General features: G+C 35.1%; 2 protein-coding genes across 4 annotated transcripts in view; one reads left to right on the top strand and one right to left on the bottom strand.

The window, feature by feature from the left end:
- CENPP (centromere protein P) overlaps positions 1-13031 on the bottom strand; it is a 140038-nt gene that overhangs the window by 111736 nt on the left and 15271 nt on the right. The window lies entirely within an intron of this gene.
- On the top strand, positions 2486-12141 carry OGN (osteoglycin). Its single transcript, XM_057403185.1, has 6 exons — positions 2486-2680; positions 7740-7824; positions 9718-9876; positions 10483-10685; positions 11175-11270; positions 11744-12141. The coding sequence occupies exons 1-6, from the start codon at positions 2495-2497 to the stop codon at positions 11912-11914; spliced, it is 900 nt and encodes a 299-aa protein (XP_057259168.1). The 5' UTR covers positions 2486-2494; the 3' UTR covers positions 11915-12141.

Raw genomic sequence — 13031 nt, 5'->3', positions numbered from 1 at the left:
TAAGCTATTTCCAAAATATTCCATGGACTGGATTGTAAGATTTTGGAACTTAGAAAATAAATCATCATAAGAATATAACAAATACATTGAATAGTTTATATCACGCTTTCAGCTTCAATGATGAATATTTTTCCCTTAGAACATTTATCCTTTAAGTACATTCAAACATTGGAAAAATGTGGATGCCCCAGAGCCAGACAAAATCTTAACCTGTTTACTTGGCAGTGGGGTGGTGGCTGGAAAGAGACAAGTAGAAAGCAGAACTACAGTCATGACTTCCAAAACATGCATAAAACCATGAGTGGTGGTAAGGTAGCATTGACACTGCAATTTTTTTGTTGCTTCCTCAGCAAACCCACCCCCTCTATCACACACAGTACTTCCTTCCCACTGCAAGTTCCCATGTACTGCAGCAGAAACTACCTTAACCCAACCACTTCAAAACTTCTGTTGTTCCAGCTGAAGAGCAACCAAAGGTGATTCATAGTCCAATTCCATTATTATCAAGCCTCTTCCATTTATATTTGTTATATACCTACAGCAAATTCATTATCCTAGAGCAAACTCCAAGTACAAACTATAACATCCTTAATTTGCATATGAGCTAAACTAAAAGCATTTTTATAAAGTCCTAGTGAGTTCAGAAAGTGGTAACTCAAACTGGAAAAAAAGTTTAGAGAGCAAATGGCTGTAGCCACTCTCCAATTTGCAGATTTACTACAGGTATCTGGTTTCTAAACAAGGCAGCACTTAGAAAACTTAACCAAATAGGTTCACTGTTTATTCCCAACATTACTCTAGCCAACACTGATATATAGGGGGAAAAAAAAAGTCTGACAATGAAAGAGAAATGTAAATCTGCATATATTCCCAATAGATTTTATTGCTACATACTTTTAAAGACTCAAAGGCTACTTTGTAAATTTTCAGGCTGGTCATCTGGCTCCCATTTGCACTGACTGCCAAAGACATAATAAGGAAAAGATGGGGGAGGAAGAAATGCATTAGAAACCCAGAAAATTGCAGCTTGTAGTTCAGATGAAAACTCTACACCTGGACAGTGCTAAATTATCTATAGAACTGACACAGAACTTTACTCAAAGCAAGTATTTATTGCAAAACCAATTTTTCAATAAATTGTCAAGGCATTCAATGAAGCCTTTAGTCATGATTTGTCTGAAAAACTCAACACACACAAAATACTAAAAAAGTATTTTTTGTTTCCAGCACTCTTCAGACTGAAAAGTTTCCATTTCATACTTAGGTGAAACTTCTCTAAACATATACAACATTTTATTATTAGTAAAATGTGACTAATACAGTACACGTATGTTTTGGCTCTACCTCTCAAAAAGCAGCTGCTTTGTCTCTTAGCTAAACCATTAAACAAAATGGATAACACATGCTTTGTTATAGACCTCTGGTTTGAGCAATTAGAAACTGATTTACAGAAAAAGCCTTAGCAGTTTTAAAAAGTATATCGTCACAAAGCTTAAGGCTCCCATTTTAATAAGTAATAGCAAAAGTAGGATGAGCTAGACAGGCTTAACATTTACAAATCTACTCAAAGTACAACCCCCCTGCTCCAGGATATTACCTCTTACCCTAGGGAAATAATGATGGCAAAGCATACTCTACCCCATGGAAAGCACTTTTCAGACTGTCAGATTTTGAAAGAGTATTCATTTCAACAATCTGGATGTAATTCATAAATATACTCTTTCATCAATCCGCTTCAGGTTAATCTATAGATAAGCTTATCTGGATTTATGACAATCACAGAAGAACTCTGACTCTGCTAAAAAGTAAGTGAACTTCTTTCCTAAAATTATATTAACCTAAAGTTTAAATAAAAATTCCAGTGAACAGAAAAAACATGTTGTGTAAAGATTTTTAAAAGTATTGCATGTGTATTTAAAATGTCTTAAATATCATGTTTGCAATCTCCTCCCCCCTGCCCTAAAAGTATGCAACCTGTAAAATATTCAGGGGTGTTATCTTCTCTTTTTGCTTTTAAAAGCAGAATGAGATACTATTGTTGTTATAAAGCATTTAGGTTTGAAAAAAATCATTATTTTGACAACTGAGAAAAATGCATTTGAAGCTCTCTCATTTTAATTAGTTCAGCTACACAAATACCAAATGTTTCATAAAATGCATTACAAAATCCTCTTGCTATTAACAAAAAGAACACAGTGGGAAACATGCAAATGCAATTAAGACAGTGTTTTCCTTATTAGTTGGAAAATGCTCTTTGTTATTTCCCACTTTCTTTCCATACTAAGAGCAGCTTTTATAATGCCAGAGTCTAATCGAAGGATATCAAGAGTTAAAAATTGTTCCATGTTCCTTATGCGTTAGAAACCCCTGCCAACTAGTCCTCTAGGCTTTAAATATTGTTTTGACGGATTGCATTTTCATTTCCAGGCACAAAGAAAGTATTCTTCATAGCCAACGCATAAGCAGATCTTCACCAGCTCAGTGAAAGCCAGATATGTTGTCCCGTGCAAGAATGAAGACTTTGCAGACTACCTTCTTTTTATTTGTATTTGTACCTTTGGTAAATGCAGCACCACCAATACAGCAAGAACCACTCCCGTTTTATGAGTATGATTCAGATGTTACCATGGGAAGCCTGAGACAACAAGATTATGAAATTCAATCCAAGGATATAAGAAAGGTATTTCATTTATATTATGAATTTAATGTTTTTAACTGCTAAGCATTATATGAATAAGGTGTTACATGCATATGTGCAAGTTTTATGGAAAAGTCTTACAATAATAGCAAAACACAATGGTTTCAGACATCGGGAAAGTCACTCAAATTAAAACCACAAAAATACTACCCTTGCTACAGTTTGAGAAACCCACAGAAGACAGGGTTTCACAAATAAGACCAAAGCATCATTTTTAACTCTGCTGTAGTTACTGCCTACTGCTGTATGAGTTAAGAATGGGATATACTAGTATACTAGCTCTACAACTTCAGTAACATTGTATTAAGACAGTAAGTTTGTTTAAAAACAAGGAGGGCAATTTTATTTAGAATTTCTTTTTTAATATCAAAGTAATACTTGAAACAGTACTTTTTATTGGACATAACCTGGCAGCATAAACTAGTTTCCCTGTTGACTTTGGTACCAAACTATCAAGTTCTTTGCCTTGTTTTTTTCAGAGGTGGGTTGTTTCAGGTTTTTTTTTTTTTGCAACTCAACAGTTCAGCAGTCCTGAACTACTGTGGAACATCCAGTCTTTCAGCAGTCACCTATATTGTTAACACTTTGAGGTTCTTAAAGGTACTGATAAAGGTTATACCTTGTGGCACTCACAAGCACCCCCAAATGGTCCACTCTGAACTTTTTTTGCTGTGTGCTCCACATACATACCCATTAATTTAAATACTTCAGCAGAAAACAAAACCAGAGGAGTTAGATCACGCACAGCCTCAGCTGGCAGGGACAGTTAAGTACGTCATAGCTCTGTTCAGGCTGCCTCTGACAGGACCTAAATGATACACATCCAGAGAACAAGATACAACATTGATCAGGAATTAAAACTAACAATGATTACCCCAAGACTAGTGACAAGGAAAATGCCACATATGTAAACAAAGTGGTAAAAGCCAAGTAATAAATTCAAGGAAGTTTTCATTAATATTAACTGTATTTCTTACAATAACTCAGTCTGATAAATAAGAAAAAGGATAAGCAGCAAAAGATAATTAGTGTAAGTTAAAAACTTCAGCACATGTATAGAAAAATCTCTTCTGTATATTTGTTAAATATTTTTCCCAATTCTTAAATTATTGCTTGCCACTGCTAGACTAAAAAAAGCAGCTACATATTTACATTAAAAAGTGCCTAAGGTATTTTTCAATGATGATAGCTGCCATAGTGATGAAGTAACATGTTTTCATAAACCCCTAAGAGACCACTTAAATGACCCATAATTAGCAGGGGGCTATCCACTCTCAACTGAGTAAATTTTTAAGAAATATTAAACCTATTAATGCTAACTAGATAGGCACAACATCAGATGACCCTCATTACTAAAACCATTCTAATAAGAATATGCTACTGTTTCAGTAAAAAGAACAATAATGCGTGTAACTACAAGGAAATGGTGCCAACAGATGTGCCACAGACTAATAAAAGTCTGTACTGGCAGTACTATAAACTAGAGGTCTCCTGAAGGCCAACAGTCCTGATTAGGGTAATTCTAGGAATGCAGTGGATTGTTTCCATCAGGTCAGGTCTCCAATGACGTGTTTCATTGCAAAATAATAAATTAGTTCCTTATGCGCAATAAGGACATCTATACAAGATACAGTATTCCCAGTTTAAATCGCAGAATACACAATCAAATCTCCATTTATTGCACAAAATCTAGCTCCTAAAATATTTCAAGTGTTAACTGTAAGTGAAATACACGCCAAAAATTTCCTCAAACATGCCCTGCCAGAAATCTATCCTGTAGGGTGAATTTAACTCAATGCTGTAAGTTTGAAAACACAGAAAAAAGATTGTTTTCTGATGAAAACATCAGAAGAAATCTGTTAGCAATCAACAAAACGCAACCTTTTGACTACTATTAAGAAAAAGGTCAGCCACCCAAAATGTTTTACGGTGATTATTATTTGAAACCACAGTCACCCCCATCATGAATAAAATATTAGATGTTTAAAACAAAATCTTAATTTCCACAACAGAACCATACAATTAGACACCATCTTAATATCTGGACTAATTTATTCCACTGAATATAGATCATCAGCTTTATAGTCTTTGTGTGTCATAAAGAAGAAACTTTGCAGAAGCTTTAACATTGTTAAAGTATTTAAATGTAAAATGTTATTGTGATTTTGTATGGGTAATTCATGTCTGTTGAATAAAGTGCAAGGGGCAGGTGGAATTTAAGCATGTAAGCAGGTCAATATTCCATCAGTGCCTTCCCTACATATGCAAGTAATAAACTTGCTGTGACTATAATCCAAACAATCTTCTGCACTGGTATTTCATGGCCCAGAATTTTTGCAGCTGACTAGGAAATACTTATGATAAATTAGTTATTTATACTTGTCCTGGGTTCAGCTGTAACAGTTATTTTTCTCCTTAGTATCTGATGCAGTGCTATGCTTTTGACTTTACTCTGAGCACAACGCTGATAACACACCAAGTTTTTTGCTTGTTGCTACGTAATGTTTACTCTAATCAAGGACTTTTTCAGTCTCTCACGCTCTGCCAGTGAGGAGTGGCACGGGAAGCCAGGAGGACACATGTCCCAAACTAGCCAAAGGGGTATTCCATACCACATCACGTCATGCCCAGTATATAAACTGTGGGGAGTTACCCAGATCACTGCTGAGGTCAGGCTGAGGTGGTCAGCAGGTGGCAAGCAATTGTATTGTGTATCAGTTGTGTTTATTGTTTTCTTTTCCTTTATCCCCTTTTAGTTTTATATTCTCTCCCCTTGTTATTTCTTTTATCATTAATAATTATTGGTGGTAGCACTAGTAGTTTTGTATGGTATCTTAGTTACTGGACTGTTCTTACCTCAACCTGTGGTATTTACATACTTTAGATTCTCCTCCCCATTCCTCCAGGAGCAGCAGGGAAAAAAAGGGAGGGGAGTGAGCGAGTGGCTACATGGTTCTGAATTACTGGCTGGGCTTAAATCACAACAATACTACTTTTTTTTTTGTTTCTTTTTTTTTGGCAGGGGAGGGGGCAGTAAGGACAAGGACACGATCTCTGGTTTAACTTTTGGTTGACTGCAGAAATTAGTCGTACGTTGTATGTTGCAAAGAACTCATATGCATACTCTTTCATAGATCACACCTCAAGTAGGATACTGTACTAGAAATCTACACCTGGTACAGATTTATGTTAGGCCAGCAAACATGCTTTTCAAATGTCTCTTATGAGCCTAGCAAACTGTAACAATACAAGTGCATTTGTTCCATTATAAGCCCATGTACACAGAAGCCTCTACTGGCACAAGAACCACAGTCAAGGACCATATCTGCATAGCTGTGTTGATAAGCATATGAAATCAGAATATTTTTGCAGAAACCTCTAAGATTTGCTGCTTGATTGAGTTTAACTGCTCAGCTCACAGCCTCAGCTCCTCTACTCCCAACACTGCAAACACTCTTACCCTATACAGACATTTCACGCTGCAACTCCTAAGCTGTTGCCAGCATTCTAACTTGGGTATAAGTCTTACTAGAGGAAATCAAGAGATCCCAAACCAGAGGCAAAAAAAAAAAAAAAAAAAAAAAAACCAAGAAAAAAAAAAGCCATAGCCTGGATAAACATATGCAGGAAAGAGCCAAGGGATGGGTGATTCACAGGCTAAAAAGGGGTCAAAATGACAGAGGCTGGCCAAGAGACTTGTTTCTCAGGCTTCATGTCAAGTTTGAGGGTTTTATTCTGCAGAATATAAAAAATTCCCACAGTAAAGTATATGTAAGCAGCCAAATACTAAATAAAACTTAGTATCAAAAGTAACTTGACAGCATTACTTTCACATTGCTTTTGTAAATGTACTCTCTGTGCTACATAGAATCATAGACTGGTTTGGGCTGGAAAGGACCTTAAAATGATCTGGTTGCAATCCCCCTGCCATGGGCAGGGATGCCTCACACTAGACCATGTTGCCCAAGGCAACATAGAGAGGTGAAGAATTTAAAAAAATAAAAAGAAAAACTAATCAGGTCTCTAGTGAGCACTCACACAGTCTGTAAGAAGCTCTCTTCAGCAGGGGATCATACTCCTGCCAGGGACTGATCCTTACGCGCATTGAAAGAAAAACATCTTCCACACCCCGTAATGTGCTTTTCTCCATGTGTTTTCAATAGCCACGCAGACCAAAAGCATATTGTCTTACTCTGTCCTACAAATGTTCCCCATCAGAAAAAACAATAAATGATGCTAGCTAAGAACAATTGCCACAGTCAACCTAAAAAGCCCCCTTAACTTTAATACATGCAAATCATAGTACTACACACTGTATGCATACTGTAATTCTAGAAATATGTAATTCTTCAGAATTCTGTGGTATTCACTGAAAACCTGAGTACCACCCCCTGCATCACAAAAGACCCTTTCTGATAGCTGCCCATGTCTTAAAACAGACTTAAGTGAAGTTACTGGAAATCAGTTGCTGAATTTCAGCCAATACCTGCAAGAAACATGTTTAGAAACTAAGAAAACTAAGTTGTCCTGCACTTTTGAAGATGTAATGACTACCTCAGAGAATTCTGAGCAACTTTAAATGCAAGGAAACTGTATTTTACCGAGATTATTTGGGTAAAACAACAACAACAACAAAAAAAATCAACATATACACAAGTATCCTAACAAATTTTGCACATTGTGCAAAATCTATCTTCACAACTCTAGATATTTGTAAACACTCATTGCTTATACATTCCTTCCCCACAATGTGGTCTATATTATCTATTTTTATTTTGTGTCTGCTGTTCTTTCCTAAAGAACTTTCATTTTCTGAAGAACACTAGCAGCACCATCTTCCCTTCTTGCCTTTGAAAGCAAACAGCTCATGTATAGAAGTGATAATATATCATATTAGTCATCCAGCATATAAGAGTAATTTAAACATTTAATATCAAAGTGGTGTGTCACAGGAGGCTCATTTTTAAAAGACATGCTATTTCAGATCCTGTTTTTTTGTTTGCCGTTTGTTTTTGAAAATAACATTTGCTCTTACACAAAGGATGGAACAAATACTTCTCTTGACATTTTTCTAAGACTGCAAGGAGATGACAGCGAAACCAATGTACAACCAACAAAGGATACAAGTAAGTTAATTAATATGAATACTGTAACATTTAAATTTTCCCAAAGAGCATTTTAATATGAATACAATAAATAAATGATGACAAGGGATACAGAATTAATCTTTTAATTTACGAATATCTTTCATATTTTCTGTGGAAGGTGGTCTTATTTCTGATGGAGCAGGCTGAAAAAAAGGTTAAAGGATACTCAAGTAAACTTTGAATACAAAAAGCACAGGTTATAAGAATCTCTACAGACATCATATTTGCTGTAGAGATTTATCCAAGTTCAATAAGCTAGGCAAGACAAACAAGAAAACCAAAACACACACGCCAGTAAATTCCACAGTTTAACCAAGTTATGATGAAATATGATGTGCTTACATTCCTTAAATACATTTCTTAAAAGAACTGGTTATTCTCTCCACAGTTTACATCTGATGTTCAGGCAGGTCAATGGCTAAAACACATTCTCACCAGCCTAGGTTTCCTAAAGGCTCCAGGGTATATTATCCAGATTTCTCCTAACAAGCCACAATGACTTCTAAACATGAAAGGAACAAAGTTTTTGTCTACCAAATAGAGCACTGAGAGACACAGTCTGGTATGTCTGTGATCTAAACTTCCAAAATCAACTGATGATTCAGCAAGACCACCAGAGTGTCAATCTTCACCAATAGTGGAGTTTTAATCAAGGTTAGTTATTACAAAATAACTAGGTTATCAAATCAAGGTTAGTTATTACCAACAAACCCTCATCAAAAGTGGAACAAATCTGTAAGACCAAAGCTTCTAATCACAGAGAAGCAAAAAGGCTGTTGCCTTTGAAAGAGCAACATTGAAAATGATTGTGGAACAATGTCCTACAGTCAAGCATGCCAAACAAGATACTAAATCAAAAAGGCAAATGGGGCCAAGCTCTGAAGTCCAACAAACAGTAAGAGTCACAGAACTAAAGCTCAAAATCTCAATCTCTTCCCTGCAGTACCTCGGTAAGAAAAAAATATTATACATGCTGGGTTGGCTTCCCAGCACTGACTGGCTACTTCTGTAACTTTTCACCGGTGGAGGAAGATCCTATTTTGCTAGTAGTGATAATAAACTACCCAGTATTATGACACCACTTTCTGTATTACAGGGAGTACTGTACTTCCATTTGGAAGCTAACCAAAACTCTCTACAGGAGATCAGATAACGGTGTCAAAACAGGATTCAAACCCATAGTCATTATAAGTGTTTGAATATTGCTGCCATATACGATTGTAAAAGCAAAGCAGAAATTACTAATGCTCTACTAATGTCTATGAGGAACAGGACAAGTCATAATGGGCTTAAACAACATTTAAAAAGATAAAGAGTTTCACTAATTAAAATAACAGCTATAAAAAACATTTTTAAAAACTTGGTAAAAAACTCAAATAGATTGCCTACAGTAATTTTATAATCATCACTGTTGGAGTTCTATAAAAAGAATTAGACAAAACGGTAGCTAGGAGTACCACAGAGTACAGGTGACCCTGCCAGAAATGCCCCAGTGCAATTACAGGACCAAATGTGAGCACTGCCATGTTTCCCCTACATGGATTTCTCTTCTCATGTGAATGCTTCTACTAAAGCTGGAATTTAACATGGTCACAGAGTTGCAGTTGTCATACTAAGCCAATTAAAGAATGAAACTGAATTCAGATCAATTCATAGCATTTCAAGACATGCTCAGTAAGAACAGTGAATATACACAGGGAAATTATGCACCATAAAATAATACAAATCTCAAAAGTTCAGAATATTAACTCTTTTCAGAACTTGATGGGAATAGCGTTTTTTAAAAAACAGTGGGAAAGTTATATTTTGAATATTAAAGCTTTAGTTAGTTGAATAACTTTTAACTGTCTACTCACAGTAATCTTGTTTCAGATTTACCTACTTGTCTGCTCTGTGTGTGTCTAAGCGGATCAGTGTACTGTGAGGAAATAGACATCGAAGCTGTACCCCCACTGCCAAAGGAAACAGCGTATCTTTATGCACGATTTAACAAAATAAAAAGGATAGCAGCCTCAGATTTTGCTGACATTAGTAAGTAATGTTCCAGTTTTAATTTCTGTTTGAATTGTTGTCCCTTAACACTATGCCAAGTTACCGAAATAAGATGTACTTTATACCTTAATAGATTTCATTACATGTATTACTTATTTAATTCAACACTTGTATTAGAACAGGAAATGTGAAAGCCATGCAGAAATCCATGTTAGGCCATGTATACATCTTAATATTCCCACATAATCCCATGCAAGAGAAAGAGTAGACTGCTAAAAATAAAACTGAACTCTGCATCTCTGCCAGTCTTAAATGACCAGGTACTATTTTTCCTTCAAATGCTCCAGGCTTATTTCTTCCAGCTACCACACACTACAACATGACAAACTACGAATTACTGAAATAACATTGTTAATAAAGAAAAAAAATATAAAAGGAAAACACTCTGGATCCTTGAATTTTTATTAAGACCATGAGTGAACCCAAATGTGGGTTTCATTCACATTTTAACTGTTTACATTTGTAGATCACAGTAAGGATAATGCAGCCAACAGCGTAACACTGATTGTATACAACCATATACATTTCACATGCCATATAATTACATAAATTCAATATTTAGATTTTTGTTTCTTTTGTGTAAAGCTACCTTGAGAAGAATTGATTTTAGTGGAAATAGGATAGAAGAAATAGAAGATGGAGCCTTTTCAAAGCTTCTGTTATTGGAAGAACTTTCTCTTGCTGAAAATCGACTTCTAAAACTTCCTGTTCTACCTCCCAAACTAACAACATTTAATGCAAACCAAAACAGAATCAAGAGCAGAGGAATCAAAGCAAATGCTTTCAAGGTAAGTAAGAGACAATAATTTAGGTAACCAAAGTAAACAAAAATAATAACCACACTATGCACTGTAGCACTAAATGAAATTCTGTATTTTTGTAACATAAGAAACAAACTATGATGAAGCTTTCCAGTTTTCATTCTGTTTTTAAGGCACTCTGGAATAGTCCTTTGCATATGCACTTTCTCATGTCCTTCATATGAAAAAATTTTCTATTAAATACTTTTCTTTCTGTCCTACATGCAAAGAAAAACTCAATTCAAAAATTGATGGCTCAAATACCATAGCCAATAAGCTGACAGTGAAATTTCCAAAACACAAGAAGGCCTGTTCTATGAATTTCTTGATACAATAGAATTTAACATTCACAGCAAAAGAGGTTTTATGTGAGATCACTTGACTAAGTGATCTGAAAAATTAATGATGTCCAGTAAGAGGCACAACTTACTTAACTTCAAGTAAGTAATATTAGCATTATCTGTTTTTTCCTATTAGAAACTGACAAACTTGGCCTACCTCTACTTGGGACATAATGCACTGGAATCTGTTCCCCTTAACTTGCCAGAAAGTCTGCGTATTCTTCACCTTCAGGTATTTTTAAAGTATTTCTTTACCATGCTATTACAAAAAGCCTCATTAAGTTACATACTTCAAACCAAACCCGCTGCCTTTTAAAAAGGGTTCACTCTGCAGTTGTGCTACAGCTAACACTCTCCAAATAAAACACTTTGCCTCTCATCTGTATTGCCACAACTATACAAAAGTTCAGAATTTGTTTTGGCTAATTACCATGCAAGAATTTCTCAGTCATTTCTGTATATCAACGAAAGGAAATCATAAAAATAAGCAATGATCTTTTATCAATAACACATTCCAAACATCAATAACAACCTCAAATTGCTTATCAGCTCATTGATTGAAGAGATTTGATTCCTACCTGTCTAAAGTATTCACAAATCAACTCCAATGACAATAAAATGGGAGGGCAAGAGAGATAAAGTTTGAAAATTCTTCAACATCTATGGGGGTTGTATAAAGATGTGCATTTATGTTTTGTTTTGCAGTACAACAATATTACTACAATCACCGATGACACGTTCTGCAAATCTAATAACACACGTTACATCCGCACACTCATGGATGAGATAAGGATGGAAGGCAATCCAATCCTCTTGGCAAAGCATGTTAATGCTTTTTCCTGCTTGAGAACACTGCCTGTAGGAACATACTACTAGCCACTACTTGCATGACTATACATGCCAAAACTTAAAAGATCATTCTTTTTCCTCTGTTTACATGTTTATACCCTCTTCCTTACTAATGCTATTTTCCCAGAACCTTTTACTATGTTGAAACATGGTTCTTCTCTTAAAGAACTATTTCAAAACACTTTATTTTCTAGTTACAATGTCACCCATGCTTTCAGAATCTCTTCTATTAAAAACATATATATGCACACACATACCTTCTCTACTTTTCATTCCACCATATACTCTTTATGTGTAGGTAAAATTCACACACAATTAATTGGTTGGTCACATTCTTTACCACTACTCTGAGCAATTACTACATCTCATTTCATTTTCAGATGAATGCCAAACACTGAGCAAGCTACAGAAGAAATCACAACTTAATTCCAATGCTACTTTTTTAAATCTGAAATGAAACTTTTCAGTAGACCTTCAAAAGTGTATTGGATGAAGTTGCATACTAAAGGAAGTTATGTTTAAAAACAGAACTTCTCAATGCTGAACTTCATTAAAAGTTCCTTAAAAACTTGGTTTGTGGAAAATTAAAGTTTCTAATTAGGCTTAGTGTACCAAGCAACATAGCAAGTGGAACTTTTCAAAGACAGGTTAAATGTCCTTTTGTTTTGCTTTCAAAACAACCTGCGTGTGCATATATATACATTATATTTTTCACACAAGGTATTTTTAATTGAAATATATAATTTTTGCTCAGCTGTACTCACAAGTCATTTTTGCAATGAGAGCTTCCCATTTTAATACAATAGTCAAAGCACAGCATAGTATGACTCCAAGTATCTTTCTAATTAACAGATGATGCAGACCAAGCTTTGTTCTCCTGCTTTTCCTTGACAAGAAAATGTGACAATATAATTAACAGCAAAGCTGAATTAATGTTCAATATTACCTGTAAATAAGTAAAATCTCAGCTAGACACTAGTGCAAAGAAACAGAACTACCCTTGTATAGCTATATATTTGCTCTTTAGGAAAAAAAATAAATCATATCTTTAAATTTAAAAGTTCTTTCTATTTTTAATCTAAAAATAATGTTAACTTCAAGCATTGTTCCACTCTAAACCATACAGTGTATTAAAAATGCAAAC

The sequence above is a fragment of the Pezoporus wallicus genome, unplaced genomic scaffold (assembly GCF_028554395.1).
Source record: "Pezoporus wallicus isolate ANWC-B61680 ecotype Strahan unplaced genomic scaffold, APGP_CSIRO_Pwel_v1 contig_12230, whole genome shotgun sequence".
Lineage (NCBI taxonomy): Eukaryota > Metazoa > Chordata > Aves > Psittaciformes > Psittacidae > Pezoporus > Pezoporus wallicus.
The sequence above is the reverse complement of the archived record's forward strand: the minus strand, read 5'-3'. Positions and strand labels throughout refer to the sequence as shown.

Excerpts from the sequence above, each read along its gene's own strand:
- OGN (XM_057403185.1), top strand. The coding sequence starts at position 2,495 with ATGTTGTCCCGTGCAAGAATGAAGACTTTGCAGACTACCTTCTTTTTA. Across the intron at positions 9,877-10,482 it reads CTCAGATTTTGCTGACATTA|CTACCTTGAGAAGAATTGAT; the intron begins GTAAGTAATGTT and ends TTTTGTGTAAAG. Across the intron at positions 10,686-11,174 it reads TCAAAGCAAATGCTTTCAAG|AAACTGACAAACTTGGCCTA; the intron begins GTAAGTAAGAGA and ends TTTTCCTATTAG.